Here is an 18,574-nt window from a genome sequence, read left to right as displayed (position 1 = left end):
CAATCAAGACTGTAAAACGTCGCGTGGACTGATCCAGGATGAAAAATAAAACAAAACGAGAAGTCCAAAGACCACTGCAAAGCTGATCCAGGATGGTTTATTTAACAACTGGAAGTTCGGATTTGCTTTTGATCCTCGACTGCACGACCTTCAACCTTTTTGTACCTGAGCTTATCCACTTTGTTTTCTAGTCCTTTATGGAGGACTGATACCATCGCCGTTTCTGAATTAAATGAGCCCCCACGTCTCTGTTAAGCCCCCCCACCTCCTCCTCTCAAATGGGCTTGAAATAAATAAGCCCCTATCTTAAGCAACCAGGACGACAACTGCAGCGAAAACGTCACTACAAAGTGAAATCGTGCTGTTTCAAACTTGCACCTCTCTTATTCAGCCATTTCATTCAATTTGTCAAAAGATGGGGAATTTCTCTGTAATTGATACAATTTAAGGACTGCGTATTTAAGCTAAAAAAAATCGTCTTGAGTTCACGTCCCCAATAAAACATGAAATAAGGATGTTTTACGTTGTAGTCTTGCAAAAAAGGCAACGAAATTTACGACAAAAAAAGCGTGATGCTCGTGCGAAGTTGTAGTTGTCCCCGGGAAGCGCGTCATTATCCCAGCTGAGTCAAATTTAGCGAAAGTTTATGAGACTGCGACTTTGTTAAAGAGCAATTGGTGCTGACTTAAATCTGAGTTCACTATTACATGTATCTAAGAGGGTCTCAATGGGGTGGTGTCTTTTACGGTTATCGGCTAAAATTTTGGCTCTTTTACGGCTATCGGTTAATTTTTTGCAGTTACGGTTAACAAAAAAGTTAAAAATTAATTTCTTTTGTTTCAAAAAGTTAAATATTAATTAACCTGTATTTTTTGTATCTTTAAAGCAAAATAAAGGCCTTCAGATCATCTCGGGATAAAATAAGCTATTCTATTGAAAAATTTTCACATTTGATAGATCAATATACTTTTATAAAGTATTCCACTTCTAATATCATTTTACACATAGAAATGCCAATAGTGGGCAGACACGCGAACGCCCAACTCAAGGCCGGGGCGCGACATTCCACACTAGAGACGGCTTATTCGTTTGAGACGGGTTATCAGTTTGATGATTCGCGTCAGATAGGTAACACGTCTCAATTTGAAAATGGAATAGTTTTAATTTTGAAATGAACAACCCCCCTGACTTTATCCGTAAATTTTGAAGTACGGAAGATGGATTATCCGTTACAGACTGAGCCTGTGTACAGCCGCAACCTCCCCGCAGAAAAAATCGGAGAAGGGGTGTCTAACGCTGTGGAGGAGGGGGCGACTGTACATAGGCGAGTCTGGATAATCCCTTTCTAGCTGTCCTGTGAAAACGGCCAATAACAAAATTCCCGTGTCCAGTGTTTTTAATCATAGCGAAGGACTGTACAAAACGACTGCCTGTTGTTGCCTTGTCCGTAGACCTCATTATTCCGCGCGGCTAATGCGTTTCGGGTCACGTGGTCAGAGCGAGTTCGCCACCGAAATGCCTTGACAGAGATTGCGTGGGAAGACGCCGTACATGCAGGGACTAGGCATGGCAATGTCTACCGTAGCGTCAGAGAAAAACAGGAAAATATTGTTTATCGGCAACGTGTTTTACAAACAGCTCTGCGTGTTGTTTCACTAGTGTTTCGAAGGCACGACCTTCTGAAAATCGCAAATATTAATTCCCAGTGAGAAGCCCTCTTTCGCTATAGGAAAAATTAGTTCCCCGAGATACACCTAAAAGGCTTTTCGCCTAACGTGCGTACGGAGTCAAAGTAGCCGGAAAATAAAAAACGCAACCATAAGCGAGTTAAACACCTTCCATAAAAGTAACAAATCTAGGGGACAATTTCTTTTACGGTTAACTCTTTTTTACCCAATTTACGGCTAACGATTAAAATTTTTCAATTTTTACGGCTATCGACTAAATTTTTGGCCGTTTTACGCCTATCGGTTAACCCCATTGAGACCCTCATCTAATGGTCTTGCTACTGTACGTAATAAAACTTACCGATGATTTTCCGATGGACTGTTGTATTTCATTCAGAAATTCCAGCTGCTGTTCAGCATCTTCAACCATTCCTTCCAACAACTGACATTTGATGATACCTGGCAAAGGAAACAAAGAAAAACCTACTCATACAAAAACAAATGACTTTCGGAGTTTGTTAAGGTAAAGCTACCTTAAACTCGGCAGTACGTTTCTTCACATTCACGTAATTTTCAATAATGAGAAATGACTTTGCTAAAAAAAAGATGGAATCGAACTTTTTGCACGTATGAATTGGATCAGTTTAGTGCGCTCAGTAAACAAACAAACAAAAAGTAATATAATGAGCGATCGCTGAGTGTAAGTTAATGTAGTAAGAACAACAGCATTCTCGGAATACAGCCGTCACTCCTCGCTTCTCGCCGCTAGGTATCGAAATCACTTCTTTAAAATCACTGACAACAGTTATTGTAAGTCGTTTGCTGATATAGAATCGTAAATGTCTGGATGGTGTAAATTACCAAGTTGTACCGAGGTTTTTCTTACGATCCTCGAGTAAACGCCGCATTCCTCTGATTAGGCGCGGTGTTTTTTCGAGGGCGGCGTCTGATCGAGCGCGGCGTTTATTCGACGGCGGCGTTTAAACGAATAAATACGGTAATGTAGAATGCTTTTTGCCAGTGAGTATCTCTGTGTAGGTGGACCAACCTGTTAATGCTGGTACACTTGTTTCATCAAGCTTCATAGCTGTTCGGAATGCTTTCATTGCTTCTCGGGTTCGATGATGTAAGATGAGCTGATTTCCAAGCTGTTCAAATGGGAAATAAATGATCCAAAAGTAACTAACAAACTTATTTCAATAAAGTTCTTACATATATGAAAACATACAGTTTATTTTTTATTTCTTTTTAGCAGTTCCTCAGACCGTATATCGGGCAAGTCAATCAAACGGTACCGATTATAGCCTACAAATTAAAAGTTACACAAGTTCTCAAACAAGTCCAGTTACCTCTGTCTGGTATTCAGCGTTGTTTGGTGCCAGACTCTGAGCTCTCTCTACGAGTGTCAATGTTTGTTGTAATACCAGGTCATTCCTGCCACACTAAATAAAACACAAACATTTTAGCAAACATGCAACGAGTAGCCAGTAACAATTACCATCCTTTTTTATTCACGTTGTTTTTCATTACAACAGGTATTTGTAGTTTCTTGATGTCTGGGACGGGTGCAATCACCAACTAACATAATACAAAAGACTGTAAAGACACTGAACAATATCTACATCACAACACAAAGCCGGAGAGGGAATCCCCACCAACAATGGTTTTGTGCAACACTAAGAGAAAAAACCCCTAAAACAGATGTCTTAACAGTGATGACCATAGAAGGATGCAGAAGTGTGTGGCATAAGGATCCAGCTACCCAAGAGTCTCATAGCTCGTTTCCAAGTTGCTTTTAGCACCTTATGACTGGCTCCTACACGTAGTAGGTTATGGGCTACATTGTCTCTGGTGACAGTGACCAGAACTTAAATACAGTAAATGCCCTTTATTTGAGATACCCTTTGGACTGTAGCCTGCGTAGCAAGCGTTTCCGTGCGGTTTCGGAGCAAAGAGAGACGAACGAGAGTCAACGATAGCGCGCAAAATGGCGCGAGTAAAAGAGCAGGGAGGGGGTGGGGAAGAAAGGAAGAAAAGGAATTAGGCCCTTTGTAAGGTAGTTAGTCATTCACGTGGTACAACACTGTCATGCTGAAGAGTAACAGATACACTGGGCAAGACAAACAAAGGGAATTAACACTATAAATGATACGACCTCTTTGTTTTTCTGCGCCATGAACTCCAGCATGGCAGTTTTGTACCACGTGAATGACCGAGCTGTGTTCAAAGTATAGTCGGTAAGAGCGAATACAAGAAGAATTTCTTGGGAAAACAATTGGTTTAGACTACTATCGCTAAATTTAACATTTATAAAATTCATATTTTTTTGTACAAGAAAAGAATCAAAACGTCAGAAGTCAAACCAAAAAGACGAATTATTTCATGATTATAAAAAATCGGTGAAAATGTTTTCAAATTGTGACTGAATCTTTATAGATGTAGTCTCCCGCGCAACTGCTTTTGTCTTGTCCAGCAATACTTCTCTACCATTTTACTTAAATTTTTCAGACGTAAATTTTTTAATTCTTACCAGTCTGCTGAATGCTTGAGGCAAATCATGATACAAGAAAGGATTCCTAGGCTCACATCTGTCCACCATCTGAATTAACTCTCCAAGCCGATCTGATGCCTGAAGAAAAGTTTTCTTTGATCATTAAAAGGAATATGTTTTATAGTAAATACCTATTTTATAGTACTTATTTTATAGTAAAGCCCATAACCTGGAGCAAACAACTTCTATGGCAATGCACTCGTGTCATGGCGTTTTTTCTAACCAGTTTATTTTTAGAATGATTTTGGCACGAAGTTAGAATATCTGGTAAGTCCCACAAATCAGTCAGCAAAACCTACAGACTTGAAAATGGTATTTTTGAACTTATGATGGCGTTTTGTTCTCCTTGTCCACATTCTTATACTTTGAATGCGCTCAATGAAGAGCTTCCAGTTTCATAGCAAAAAAGTGCTAAAAATAAACCGGTCTGTGAAGACGCTGTGACATAACCCTAGTATGGGAGTAGCTCACTCCAGGTTATGGGCTATAAAGCCTCAATGATTATCATTAAATTTTTCCACGGACAACACAGACTGGAGGAGGGTTTTGTGATTATGCAACTAGCCTCGAATTTTATTTGTGCAATGAAAACAGATACAGCTAAACAAGGAAAATAAGTTTATTTTTGAAAACCAATCCAAACCAACCTAGACTAACTGACTGACTCTTTGTTACCAACATAAGAAACTGTCAATCAAGCATGTGGCAAGGTGAAGTGAACTAAAATGGACTGGAATTGGAGAAAATGCTAGTTTAGCTGACATTAACATTATTCATTCAATAATTAATATTTCTCTGTTTCTGAATGGTTCAAATCCCCTAGTTGATTCTTCATGACAAGTGAGCATTGACCAAATTTGGAAGACATTTGCAATATCAGTAAAATGAGGTCAAATTGACAGTCAATAGAGAGAAGTTGTTACATCACGTTGCCATGGTAGCAAAATTTTGGGATGATAACAAACTGAAAATTGACTTAAAAAGTTAATTCACACTGTTTCAAACTTCATCGATCTTATTCAATTTCATTGAATTTGTCAAATGTCCGCGAAATTTTCTGGATTTAATTCGAAGGACCGTATCTAAGTTTAGAAAAAGAAAAAGACACTTTTTGTGTTGTGTCCACATACTATGTAAAGTGGGTGTGTGAAATTAGGAAGTTTCATGTCGCAGTCATGCAATGACGGCTTTGAAATGTACAAAAAATTAAGCGTGATGTACGTGCAAAGTTGCTGTTTTGTTAACTAAACGTATCAGGTTTTTTCTTTCTTTCTCGTTACTGTCGCCATAGTCGTTGCTTTATCTCGGCCCTATTGTTGTCATCCAGAAATTTGGCTACCATGGTAACTTGACGTCACACTTCTCCTCTCTACTGAGCAAGATATCAACACGAAAAGGGATTGCAACCATAAAGAACCCACTGGTTGAGGCTACATTAGGCTCAGCTGTTTTGAAAGAGCAACAAAAAGCAAATCCAGTAAAGCTAATAATACATAAGTAATGCACAATACATATCACTGTAGATACTATATAGTACAATAAATATTTTAAAAAAATTATTTCCAATACCTCACTATATTTTCCCTCTCGACAAAGTGTATACATAACAACCATCCTTTGGGCCTCAATACAGTTTCTGTTGCTATTCAGAGCTCTGTGAAATGACAGCAAATATCATAGCAAGCCTTAGAACTAAACTCACTTAGTTTATAACTCCAATTTTAATCCCCTTGCCATGTTTATAATTTTATCAATCGACAGCACACCACCACCCAATACTCAAAATGAGGGCCACCCAGCTTGAGATTAGTCTCATAATGCGTACTGACAGTATTCCCATGGATATCCATTGCCACAGCTGTAAAGAGCACCTTTAAAATGGGTAAACTTACACAGTACCGTCTTTGACAACAACATAACAGAGACAAGCAAAGCTATACATAAACAGTAACCACGCAAAGTTTTGAAATTTGAAATGGCTTTGTGTGGTGGAAGGCACAAACTTACTGGTTGATATCAAAAGTTAAAAAATCATGGCAGAAGGGTCTAAAAACAATATGATGCAAAAGGTCTTACAATGTACCTTTGCGCTGTCTCTAGCGTTTGATCCCAGTCTTGCAGCGCAAGCTGTAATCTCATCTTTTCAATCAATGCAGGTATAAAGTCTGTATATCCAACCACAGCCTATAATGTTTGGAATTAGTCACTTATTAATATTTCCAGGGTGTTCATTAGGCACTGGAGATTGGAGAATTCTCCATTAACTACACAGAAATCTGTGGCAAATGTTTTATTCAGGCGTGGGGCCTGTTTCAAAATTTTCTCATGTAATGTTACATCTTTCTCCTGCCACTAGAATTCTTAGTGAAAAACCTGTATTTCATGACAATACGACATCTTTGACACCTCAGGATCTTAATTAAGGTCCTGCGTGGGTAACCTTCAAGGCACACCAAGGGGGTGGGGGGGGGGGGGGAAATATTAGACAGAAAAATACTATTATTGGGGATAAACATGACCTACATAAACGTGAATTCCACACAAAAGAAAGCACAAATGGTTACTGGATGTAAAGGTTAAATTTGATTTCAGGTTAAAATTGTTTAACCTGGTGGGTTGATTCTCTATGTTCTTTGTCTCTCAGGGCTAGGAGCCCAGAGGCCCCACTCACATATTTTAATGACGGGGGGGTCCGAAGGATTTTTTTGGGTCTGACATTTTGGCCAAAAGGGATTTTTTTGGGTCTATGAAAGACGCCGCGATTTTTTTGGGTCGCGAAAACAACACAGGGATTTTTTTGGGTATTGTATTTTTCATCAGCTCACATCAACAATACCATAAGCGCAATTTATAGTTTTGTTTTTGACCAAAACCAAAGTTGAAGTTGGCATGTTTTAGCTTTCCAGGAGATATATAATAAAACTTGCTGATGCAAAAACACTGAGCGATTTTTTTGGGTATGCTAAAAAAGTAGGGATTTTTTTGGGTAGACAAATTCTGAAGCTGGGATTTTTTTGGGTATAAAATATGAACCTCTCTCGGACCCCCCCCCCCCCCCCCCCCCCCCCCCCCCGTCATTAAAAAATGTGAGTGGGGCCCCTGGGGCTAGGAGACAAAGGAAATTGAGAACCAATCTACTGGTAGGTTAAATAAAAATCAACCTGGATCAAATTTGACCCGTAACTTTATATGATGATGATTGTTAGACATAGAATGTACTTCAAGTCCATTTTGCAGTACATGTTTGTTGGTTGGTAGATATAATTTATTTAAAGGCCAGGTTAGGTGCCATACAGTTATCATTCTGGTCTCAAGCTGAGGGAAGGCACGAAGTGACCTCATTTTTTAATAAAACCCTCAGTACTTTTCAAGTGTAAATCAGGTTGTTATGCATATGAATGACACTAAGGATTCTATCAAAACAACCACTCTAGTCTAGCTTCCATTTGAATGCTACAATGTTGATAGCTCACATACAAATTGTAAACTGGGCTACTGTATTTGTACTCCCTAAAAAAGACGTGCCATATCACCTCCCTACCTCCCAATAACGGCCTCCTCTCCTCAATGGCCACTTTTCTCTGTCCCCAAGATGGCCATTGTGGAGAGGTTCGACCGTATTTGAATACTAGGTACTGGCAGCTCAGCATACAACTGTAAGTTGGCTTCCTGTACAGACCTGATTGATGAGCTCCAAAGCACCACTGAAGTTGTTCTTCATCTCAAGGAATTTGGCCTGCAATGAAAGAGTATATATCTGAGAAATGAAGCCCTCAAGTTCATAAACTCAGTTATGAAAAAGTGTGGCACAGGGCTACCTTTGAGATGTGTTGCATTATCTATGATTTTTTAAATTTTGTAAAACATGACGAACATGATTAATGTCAATGGCATGACCGTAACTGGCATATAATACAATGTAAATTAAACATAAACTTTTAACCCTCATAGCTACAATTTACTACTGAATGACTTTCTTATTCTTCAGAAAAGCTCCTCTGTTTCTGGTTGGCTTTTTTCCCTAAGCTAATTCTTCCTAATCGGATGGCGATGACCGAATTTGGAATTTGGAAGATGTTTAGATCAATCTATCACTGATGTCAGTTACTCAGAAATAATTGATTGTATACATACTGTAAATCCTCTATTAAGCCCCCCAGGGCTTATTTATTCCAAGCCCATTTGAGGGGTGGGGAGGGGGGGGGCTTATTTAATTTAGAAAACATGATGGTATCAGTTCTCCATAAAGACCTAGAATACAAAGTGGAAAAGCTCAAGTACAAGAAGGTTGAAGGTCATGCAACCGAAGATTAGAATCAAATCCTAACTTCCACTTGGTATATAAACCATGCCGGATCAGTCCACATGAAGTTTTACAGTCGTGATTGATTAATACAGTCTATCATTTATTAGTGAAGAATAAATAGGGGAGGGGAGGGGGAGCTTAATAAAGGGGGGGGGCTTATTGACTTTCTTCCCTGAAAAGGGGGGGGGGGCTTATTAGAGGAAGTGGGCTTATTTGAGAGGGGGGGAGACTTAATAGAGGATTTATGGTATTATATATAAATTTGCCAGTTATTCTCGATTGATGTTACACAAGACAGTCGCTGTTTTAACATGGATGCCAAACTAAAAATGGCAAAAGAGTTCACACCTATGCAAAGACAAAATAGCATACTAAAAGTTATAGCAAGAATATACAAAAATATTACTCGAGAAATGTCAACTGTTTTTGGAGGAATATCTGCCAAAACACTGCCGACAAACAGGGAATGTCAAAAAGAGGTAAGGGTGTTAACAACTTGGAAATATTTTAAATAATGAATAACAAAACAATAATTATTATTGAATAGGGCAGTGTAAAATGAAGACTGTCGACTGACTGCAGACTACTGTTTTTAGGGTTGGAAAACAATGGGACTATTGTTGTCACATTCTCATTTGCTTGATGAAAACAATGGTCTGCAGTCTGCGTTTTACACTGACCGATTATTGGATTCAGGTTTTGTGTGATATGAAGAATTATGCAGATCTTGGGTGGTGCTACAACTTTTTCAATTTGCATAATATCCTTCTTGTCATGTGAAAGCCAAATTCAATAAAACCATTGTAGATTATACTCCTCTGATTTTATCACTGGAAATTTTGAATCTAGTCCTTTGTTGGTATAAATTCTCCTGGGTTGTATGGATCTAGCTAGCTAGAAAACTTATGTTAGAGTCAACTTAAGCAGCATAGGCAGAAATGGTAAGCAAACCACAAGACATACCTTTCCAAGCAAAGCATCAACATTCTTCACAACTTCTGACCTAAAAATTAATTCACGTAATGAAATCAAATAAAATCCACCATAACCTGTAGAAAACTCTCAGTAAAAAATGTCACAGTCCAAACATAAACTGAGCACATGTAAACCACAGTACATTAATGATTTACTACCATCCCTACAGAAATGATCTAAATATAAACCTTGGAGACCTTAAGATTTGAAACTGATAATAATGTGAAATGTTTAATACCGTGGGAGATAGCAGAAAAATTATTAAAACTACTTACCCGCTGAGTGCTTCATCAAACATCTTGATGCTCTTCTTTGCATAGGAATCTTTGCCACTGGTTATATCAACCCAGCCACGCAGAAGAACACCCTGACGTTATAAATGAAACATTCCTGTTGCAGTTAACTTTTTTATGAGCAAATTTAAATGTTAACCAGGTAAAATCTCCTTGGCTAGGTAGGGCAAAATAACTGGAAAATAGTGTAAAGCTTAGGTGAGGCAAGGTCTGTCTGGTGAATAATTCTAGCACCCAGATGGATATAAAGTCAAACCTCCATGTGTGAGCACCTCTCATAAGCGACCACCTCCCATGAGTGACCACCAATCCAAAACACCAAAATTTTCCCAGTTAAAGCCCTTTAACAAGAACCTAATATGAATAACAACCACCTCTTATACATGTAAGCCACCAGGTCCACTTATTCCCCCAACAGCTTTTTTCCATTCTTTTAATCTCTTTTAAGCAACCATTATTCATTCACGCCGTGGTCTCTTTGTTTGCTGTATGTACATGTAGCACGCCACTCGGACTATTCGAAGAACTTTCAATGACAACATGGAATAATGCATAGTTATCACAGTCATAACTTAGAAATTAGGGTTGGTGTGTGGGGTGGCCAGGGGCTGTGTGCAGGGGTATTGTGAGTTCACAGCTCAGCTTCAAATGTCAAGTCATTTTGCTTTCTGTTTCTCACTTCTGGGCAGTTCTCGCTGATTTGACCCCCCGGCCCGCCCATCTCACTTGGCATGGTAATTATGTGATACAGTACCGCTCACAAGTAAGTTGACAGTCACTCACGTCTCGAGGATCGAAACGCAAGACTCGATTCTCGATTCTCGATTCTCGAAACTTTCGAGGATCAAGTCTCGCGTCTAGAGGATCAAGTCTTGAGTTTCGATGAGCAAGGATCGACTTTTAAATTTCGAGTCGAGAAAGCGCTCCCTCTAAAAGTGTACACTTACCTTTCATTCTTAAAATCACGGCTCCGTGCATAGGGTGAGACTTGTTCACTTTTGCGTAAACGAAGCTCGCGCTTTGAAAGCGAAAATGTTCACTTCTGGTGTCCTGTTAATAGTCCTTTTGAAACCCAAAAAGCTTTCAAAATGTAAACAACAACGAAACAACTCACACTAGAAACAACCGTATTAATATCGCGCGTGCACAGTATACAGCCGTAATTATTCTTTTCGACTTTCCATTGTCCTAGAGTCAGACTAACGGTAAAAAGAGCCTCTGTTCAAAAGTTCGATTTTAACTTATTGAAAGCTTGCCGAACCCCAACAATTCAAACAGCTACAGAACAACGCACCACAAGCACTGATCGACGGTGCAAATAACTGAACGGCTATGTGACTGTACAAGATCGTTCTTTCGGAAAACCTAGCTTCTTGGATCCTCGATCCTCGATCCTCGCGTCTCGAGAGTCGATCCTCGCATCTCGAAACTCGAAGCGTTCAAGCTTCGAGACACGAGGATTGAGTCTCGAGTTTCGAGCTTCGAGTGTCAACTTACTTTTGAGCGGTACTGTACCTCTCTTAGATACCAATATTTTTTCAGTAAGGTGGTCCCTTGTGGTTGTTACTCACAGGGTTGCCATGGATACCCTATGTGTTCTGTTCAGTTTCTCTGGTGACCCCACCTTCCTTTGTCAGGCACCATTTCCCAAGCTCATCTATTATTGATGGGTTCAGTAAAGCTTTGTATGGAGACACCATCTTGGTGTCCAATCAGATGAGCCGGAAACCAAACGAAATATCTGTCACTGAGTCTTGCTAATTAAGAAAGAGTGAATTTATCGCCCGACAAACTCGTAAAACATTAAAGTGATACTTTTTCTAATATAATGACTGTTCAAAAAGCGAAATCCCCTAAAATAAGTCGCATTTTTAACCTCTATGGCAGCTCTTGTGGCCACAAAGTAAATGCTGTGCTGCACAAAAGAGTATAAATTCAAGCATACCGTATCACAAAATGAAGAACCCTTTTGAAGTAAAAATTTTCTATTAATATCAGTTTTAGCTGCTCTAATGCTTCATAAAAGTAAAAAATCAGTAGGATCGATAATTCTTTAGTTTGAATTTTAATGATGTCATGTAAAAACCAGTAATATGGGAAATGACTGCTTTTGACATTCAGACTAAGAACAAAAATTATGTGCCCTCCTTTCAACGGCAGGGGGGAGGGGGGTAATCTCTACATAAGAACCAGTGAAGTTTTTCTTGTTGTCCCATCAATGATAACTGTGTATCTAGAGGTACATTCTGCTGAATTTTACCTACCTCCTTATTGCCACTGGCCATTTTTATCATCCTGTCAATGTATTCTCTTGCCTTGTCATGGCGTCCAGTGTGCCAGAGAAACATGCCACCAAAATACAACGCCATCTCACCACAAGACTGTCGATCCTGCCTCAGCTTGGTCTCTAGCTCTTGGACAGCTTCTCTGTCGACGAGTTTAGCTTTTTTGTGTGCGTGGATCAGTGCCATGGTGGAGCATAATAACACATCTGGTTTGTCTTTGATCACCTCTAGTTCTCTAATGGCCTCAGATGCTCTGTCTGAAGTAAGTTAATTTCAAATAGTATTAAATATACAATTTAAACAGCACCTGCAGAAGCGAACTGTCATGCAAGCTAAGTGGAAAACAAACCTTCCATCAACACTCCAAAGGCTTTCCAAAATATCAACACCGGATCGTTCCCATATTTCTTCAGACTTTCAAGACAGGCATTCTGTAGATGTCTGTAGTATTTTTCTCGACAATAGTAATTTATGTAAGCCTAGAAAATAAAATACGTTTTCATCGATTGCAGTACTTTTTCTTAAGCGGAATAAACGATATAGCAACGTATATAGCAACGAGAACATTCTTATAACGACAGCTAAATGTAAAAGATTGTTTTGTATTTTCAAGCCTTTCTTTTCTTGTTCGTCAGTTTTACTTACCAACGTTACAGTATCACTTGAAGCCATTTTATATGTCCCCTTAGTTCAGGGTAAATGTTTGAAGAATTGAAACTGTTTCGCGGGATGTTTTTAATTTCGAGTGTTTTTGGCAACCAAATAGTCCGCCATTTTGATTTTTCCTAGTATTTCCCGTGAGCCTTTTCTTTAGATCCATAACTCTTTGCGGGATATAAAATTCAATATGGCGGCTGTAGAAGGCAGTTTGGAGGAAGAAGCTCTGAAACGAAAAGAGCGGCTTAAAGCGATGCGAAAGAAAAGTGGAGTATCAGATGAACAGGTATCTGAGACTATAAACTATCGGGCATTTTTATCTTGAAGATCAATGACAGGAGGAGTTTCTCAGCAACAACATCTTGTTGAAGTGGAGGAGGATCGAGTCTACAGACTTCAGCCTGGGGAATTCGATTCGATCCTGAAAGGGTGTATTAACTTCTCTTTTTCATTGATTGACAGGCTTCCAACGAAATCGATCACTCAAGAGGAGAAAAAAGACCATTGGATGATAGATCAGAACCCGCGTAAGTGATCAGCTTTATATGACAGGCGCGTAGCTTAACAGCGGGAAATACTGCGAGTGCCAAAGGCGCGAGCTTCTAGGAGTTTCTTGGGGCAATTACTCCCACAAAAAATTTTGAAATCTAGATTACTGGAAATGCTACTTTCAGTAGTCTCCACGTGAATATTTCAAACTTGATCAAGTCTAAAATAACTGGTATTTTTTATCATAATAACAATATTTCCGTTTGACTTGGAACATTCGTACATAGTGATACATACTGGCTAAGTACACAAAACGTTTTACAAAACTCGACGTGTGCTGCAAGGTATCTCGGAGCAAAAGCTTAAGCCCCCCAGTTCCTCGGCTCCACTCTGTCCTTTTTTTATATGCATGATAGCCAGTGAGGAAAGCCTACTCTCTTCCATGGTACATCTTATGTAATTGTTTAGCCTTCTCATTCTGCTGATTGAACGCTCGCACTTGCACGATGTCACAGGAAAAGTAGCCGCAATCTTTAGAAGAATGTACAGGTTAATAGGGAAATCATCGGGATCAAATGCTTTCAACAGCTGTTTCAAGGATGCAGCGCATGAATCAGCTGTAATTATCCTAGATTGCATCTTCATCTTCTAACGTTCAAATTTGGCAAAGAAGAGCTGTGGCGAAGGCAGATCATCTTTGTATAGATTTACTAAGTCAGTTAGCTGCTGAGCAGTGATTTGGCTTTTCTAAATTACAGATGGCACTAACCTGAGCAGCTTACTAACCCTCACTGGCTATCATGCATATCAAGTACGATATGCCTATCGATCTGGACAAAGTTGTCAATTTATTTGAAGGCCTCCACCAGAGAGCAAAGTTTGCTTTACGAAGCGGAATAGTCCTGTTGTGAGTTGATAATTAAGTAACCCATGTTGTGGCCCCAGTGTATCCTAGTGACCTATTATTATATGTAGTCAAAAATAATAATCCCACCATTGAAGATATTTCTTTAACAGGCATTTTGTATTTGACAAATGAAGTCTGCAAAGGGGGTTCCCCTTCAAACCCCCCGTCCTACGTGCCTGTATGAGCTAAAGGTTTCCTAGGAGATCGATCAGAGTTATTTAATAAAATTTAAAATATGAACTTTAGCATTTATGAATCTCTTGTGAATAATGGAATAATAAATGTGCTTAGTTATTTAACTGGTCAACTATATTAGGTCAAAGACCAAAGTATCAGATAATTTAATAATGATTAAATAAATAACAGAAACAATTAATAGTATGGTAATCACAAAATACTAAATCATTTTTTGATACATCATAAACATTATTAACTTAAAGGAATAAAGAAAGGCAGGGACCAACTCTAGGGAATTACTGTCATTTTGTCCCCTGGTCATTTAGCCCCAGTTACTTAGCCCCCTGATCTTAAGTCATTTCGCCCCAAAGGATGAAGACAGTTAGCCCAGGGGGCTAAGTAACTGGGGCTAAATGACCAGGGCGCGAAATGACTGGTTACCACTCTAGATGTTCTTCTTGTAGCCATAAATCCATTACACGTATAGGTCTCCTTATTTATAGTTTGTACTTTTTCTAGTCAAGTGTTCTGTGAGGGTTTACAGTTTTTCTGTTATATCTCATGCTTTTTCCATGCATAGGCCTCCCTCAAGACTGATAAAGTTTAGGAATTACATGCCGAAAGATGATTCGTTAAAGGAGAAAAAAATACCGAATACAAAACCCCTTTCAGGTAAACAAGTTAAGTACTGTAACCTGTTGATCAAAGACAATCTATATTAATTAACAGTAAATAAACAAACAAATAAACAATTGTTGTCCATAGAAATTGAGCTGATTTTAGAGTCATTGAACAGGGATTTTGTCCATAGGTTTTTGTAACAAGGTGCTGTACAAGTTGTTGTTTGTAGAATTGGGTGCCCCTGTATAGATTTTTATGATTAGTAGGAAAATGAGAAGCATATATTTTGTGCATGTTGTTAAATTCAATGTCAGGGCACTTAAATAGTCAGTTTTAGGACTTCAGCATGTATTACTAGTCCAAGAGTCACTTTTAAGGCCTGACAAAAGTTAAATTATTGATTAATTGATTAAATCTTTCCTTTAGTTAATTAATAACTTGCTTTAGCACATTGCAATATCCAATAAATGTAATAATTTCACTTCATCAGATTAGCTTGCAAAACAGATCCAGATGAATTTATTAGAAAAATAGATAATTTGTCTTACAGTACTTCTGTAATAATATTTGAATTCTCCCAGAAAACTTCAGTTGCCCATTGGGCAAGTTATTAACAGGATTCACTAGCCCGATTGCAAAATCCATCAACCCCGCGCTATCAGACATGACTTTCTTTGCACACTGAATGTGTATTGTTTTACATTTTTAAACACAGTTGATGATGAAGTAAAGGAACACCTTGAAAAGGCCAAAGCTGAGAAAGTCATAGAAGAAGTGGTAAGAAATTTTAAGGAAATATGACAGAATGGCCAATACATTTTGAAAAAAATGCTTATTATTGCCAGAAACACAGACGTCAGACCTTTTTTAATCATAAATTATACTAGTAATGTACAGAGTATGAGATTGATCTCAAATTGCATCCAGTTGTATAAAAATTCAAATTTAGGTTTATTTTGTTTTGAAATCATCATTTACAACTCTGGAGTGTTCTAATCATAGCACAAAACTAAGGAAGGTATTATTCTAAGCAAAGTTTACTCTGAAGAAATTGCACAATTTCCATGTAACAGACCTTTTTTGTTGTAAAATTTGACATTCTGGAAATTCCACATGATTTACTCTTTAAATTAGAATGCTGTCAAATACCCTGCGATGATGGTCACTTTGCATTTAACTTTTATTTAAGTTATGTAGTTGGTTGAGTCCTCTTTAAAATTCAAGGCGTGGTCTCTTCTGTGTTGTCAATCCCCTTGGCCTAAGAGAGAAACTTTGATGAAGCTGAATTCGAAAAGCAGTAAGGTTTGTAAACCTAACAAAGTCAACTCCAGCCACACCTTCACTCAAAGGCCAGGTCACAAAATACACAATTGTTAAACGGGCTATTATATCTAACTTTCTTTCTATTTTCTACAGGATCTGGCCAACTTGGCACCAAGGAAACCTGACTGGTAAATTACCTTAAATTGCCTACATGTAGTGCATATCTTAAACCCAATACCGTGTATTACACCACTTAGTGCATGGGGTAATGAAGCTTTCTAAGTACAGTATACTGGGCATTATGTCAATTATTCAAGTATACAAATAATGTACCAGCAAAGTGACAGCTTGTGTGTTTCTGATAGTCGCATCTGGTAAATCTAGTCATAGCCAAATTAGTAATATAACCCTTACCACACTACTGATCATCATTTCAGTTTTTTCCTCAAGGTTTGATTCTTTGTTTGGCATAATGTGATAGTGTGGCCTTACTGTCTTGTTACCTTGTCTGTAGCAGTCAGAGATCTGGACTTGACTGCAGTTGAGTCTATCAACTGTGGTCATGCTTATATTTGTGTTAAATGATGAACCAATTAAGAGCAAATTAAGCATAATGAATGAACAGTAAAATGAGAAATACTGGGCCATTGTTAACCTCATTGTCTCTATGTGGCCAGTTATACTCAACAAAAGTGACAAGAATGAAGAAATGCCAGATAATATCTAAAAGGTGGTAATATTCTGTTCACTTGTAGGGACTTAAAGCGTGATGTTGCAAAGAAACTGGAAAAATTAGAAAAGAGGACCCAGAAGGCAATAGTTGAACTCATACGTGAGTATCAAAATAAATTATTATACTGTAGGTGTACATGGATATCTGGGAAAATTGATAGACCTTCCTTCCCACATTAGACTTTAGTGGGCATACATAACAAAAGGAAGGCGAGTTTTAGACCTGGTGGACCTTTTTGTACGACTCAGTTTATATTTTCACTCCAAGTCCAAGCCTCGAGTTGGTGCCTTTGTTCATGGAAATGTGGGAATGGTCTATTCTCTTGCAATGGTCTTGGACAAAAAAGTTAAGAATAGGCATTGCCATATCTTGTTTAGCCTGACCACAGATGTTTTCTCTTTTTCTTTCTTTTGTTCCACAAATTTGGCATACATGCCAGCTTGGAGAGAGAGCACAGAGGGTGAGAGCGAGCATGACTTTCCCTACCCCCACATCCTTGTGCAAGTGGTCAATAAATTCCCCAAGGTTTTTTTATGTTCATATGTGCACCTGCTCCACCGTCTCTGAAGAGAAAATAGAGGGTCTGTGAACAGGCTAAATCTAGTTTTCAAATAAAGCTGTCTAAAGCACTGGCATGCAGTTACAAATACTTCCCCCTCCACCCCTCCCCCCCCCCAAAAAAAGAAACAATGTTGAAGGGCAGCTTGATCATTCCTACTCCCGACTAAACAACATTGATCAGGGTGGGTTGAGGGGAGGGGTCATAGCAGTACTAAATCCACGGAATGGGCATCCTTTGGGTGACAATGTGCAAAACTTAACACTTTTTGTCCAAAATTATAGTTTTAACTTATTCATTTGTAAATTTGAATGACTAGTCAGCTACACATGCTTGTAAAGTTTAAGTTAAGCTGTGTAAAGCAGTGTGGTTTTGCTTTACCTTTTGTATAAAAAGTTGTAGATGTGCTCATCGTTATTTTTTATTTACCAGGAGACAGATTACAACAAGGAGAAGATCTTGCTGCAGCAGTAAATGCGGCTGCATCCGAACAAAACTATGAAGCAGAGTGAAGATTGTAACAACTGATAAAACGATACCGAAAACTTCTCTCAAGTTATCATGAGTAATGTTTACGACAGATGAACAAGCTTATAGCCAGGGTGGAGTACGTCACATTGAATGGGATATAGATACAGATATTGATACTTGTAAGCTGGGAGACTCCGTTGACTAAACTGTATTTAATATACCTTGTACAAAATTCGGAATATTGTACAGTAAAACTCGACTTGAGAAACATTATGTCGGAAGGGACTGTATCTCTCACCGTACGTCTGTCATTATGGTGAATGACCTTTGGAAGAGAGTTTTACATTTTGACCTGTATGTTACAGCTTTTTTCTGAGTCTTAGGGCAAATCCGTTTGCAGCAGTGAATCGTTACAAAAATTGCGAACTGCAAATTGACAAAATTCCAATCTTACTGACTCGAGGTTAGCCTTGCTTAGCTACCGAAGAAGCATCGTATCTTCTAATGTGGCCGTAGAGGGAAACAAAACGTGTTTCGAAAGCAAACTTTGCGTCTGAAGCTTTTTCTTCAAGTTAATTAATCACATTTTCGTGCACCCGGGAAGCAAATTTGTATTCACT

At 38.6% G+C, this 18,574-nt stretch overlaps 3 protein-coding genes across 3 annotated transcripts in view; 2 read left to right on the top strand and 1 right to left on the bottom strand.

Moving 5' to 3' along the window:
- The window catches only part of LOC140930597 (tetratricopeptide repeat protein 21B-like), a 40,197-nt gene extending 27,341 nt beyond the window's left edge, over positions 1 to 12,856 (bottom strand). Inside the window, exons 1-12 of the mRNA XM_073380318.1 lie at positions 12,723 to 12,856; positions 12,427 to 12,556; positions 12,057 to 12,334; positions 9,775 to 9,866; positions 9,488 to 9,527; positions 7,898 to 7,954; positions 6,302 to 6,402; positions 5,788 to 5,872; positions 4,198 to 4,296; positions 3,017 to 3,109; positions 2,716 to 2,815; positions 2,029 to 2,126 (exon numbers count right to left, since the gene is read on the bottom strand). Coding sequence (XP_073236419.1) covers positions 2,029 to 2,126; positions 2,716 to 2,815; positions 3,017 to 3,109; positions 4,198 to 4,296; positions 5,788 to 5,872; positions 6,302 to 6,402; positions 7,898 to 7,954; positions 9,488 to 9,527; positions 9,775 to 9,866; positions 12,057 to 12,334; positions 12,427 to 12,556; positions 12,723 to 12,749 — 1,200 coding nt within the window. The 5' untranslated portion in view covers positions 12,750 to 12,856. The remainder of the gene's footprint in view (positions 1 to 2,028; positions 2,127 to 2,715; positions 2,816 to 3,016; positions 3,110 to 4,197; positions 4,297 to 5,787; positions 5,873 to 6,301; positions 6,403 to 7,897; positions 7,955 to 9,487; positions 9,528 to 9,774; positions 9,867 to 12,056; positions 12,335 to 12,426; positions 12,557 to 12,722) is intronic.
- LOC140930604 (sperm microtubule inner protein 11-like) overlaps positions 1 to 18,574 on the top strand; it is a 287,809-nt gene that overhangs the window by 245,598 nt on the left and 23,637 nt on the right. The gene's annotated exons all lie outside the window — the stretch shown is intronic.
- LOC140929427 (coiled-coil domain-containing protein 12-like) lies at positions 12,917 to 18,238 on the top strand. Its single transcript, XM_073379229.1, has 7 exons — positions 12,917 to 13,020; positions 13,197 to 13,261; positions 14,888 to 14,979; positions 15,644 to 15,705; positions 16,345 to 16,379; positions 16,947 to 17,023; positions 17,916 to 18,238. The coding sequence occupies exons 1-7, from the start codon at positions 12,925 to 12,927 to the stop codon at positions 17,993 to 17,995; spliced, it is 507 nt and encodes a 168-aa protein (XP_073235330.1). The 5' UTR covers positions 12,917 to 12,924; the 3' UTR covers positions 17,996 to 18,238.

The sequence above is a fragment of the Porites lutea genome, chromosome 3 (assembly GCF_958299795.1).
Source record: "Porites lutea chromosome 3, jaPorLute2.1, whole genome shotgun sequence".
Classification (NCBI taxonomy): Eukaryota; Metazoa; Cnidaria; class Anthozoa; order Scleractinia; family Poritidae; genus Porites; species Porites lutea.
This window is presented reverse-complemented; position numbering and strand designations above follow the sequence as displayed.

Bases quoted from the DNA above. Each gene is read 5' to 3' on its own strand.
- LOC140929427 (XM_073379229.1), top strand. From the start codon at position 12,925: ATGGCGGCTGTAGAAGGCAGTTTGGAGGAAGAAGCTCTGAAACGAAAA. The intron at 14,980-15,643 runs GTAAACAAGTTA...TTTTAAACACAG, and splicing joins GAATACAAAACCCCTTTCAG to TTGATGATGAAGTAAAGGAA. The intron at 15,706-16,344 runs GTAAGAAATTTT...TATTTTCTACAG, and splicing joins AGAAAGTCATAGAAGAAGTG to GATCTGGCCAACTTGGCACC.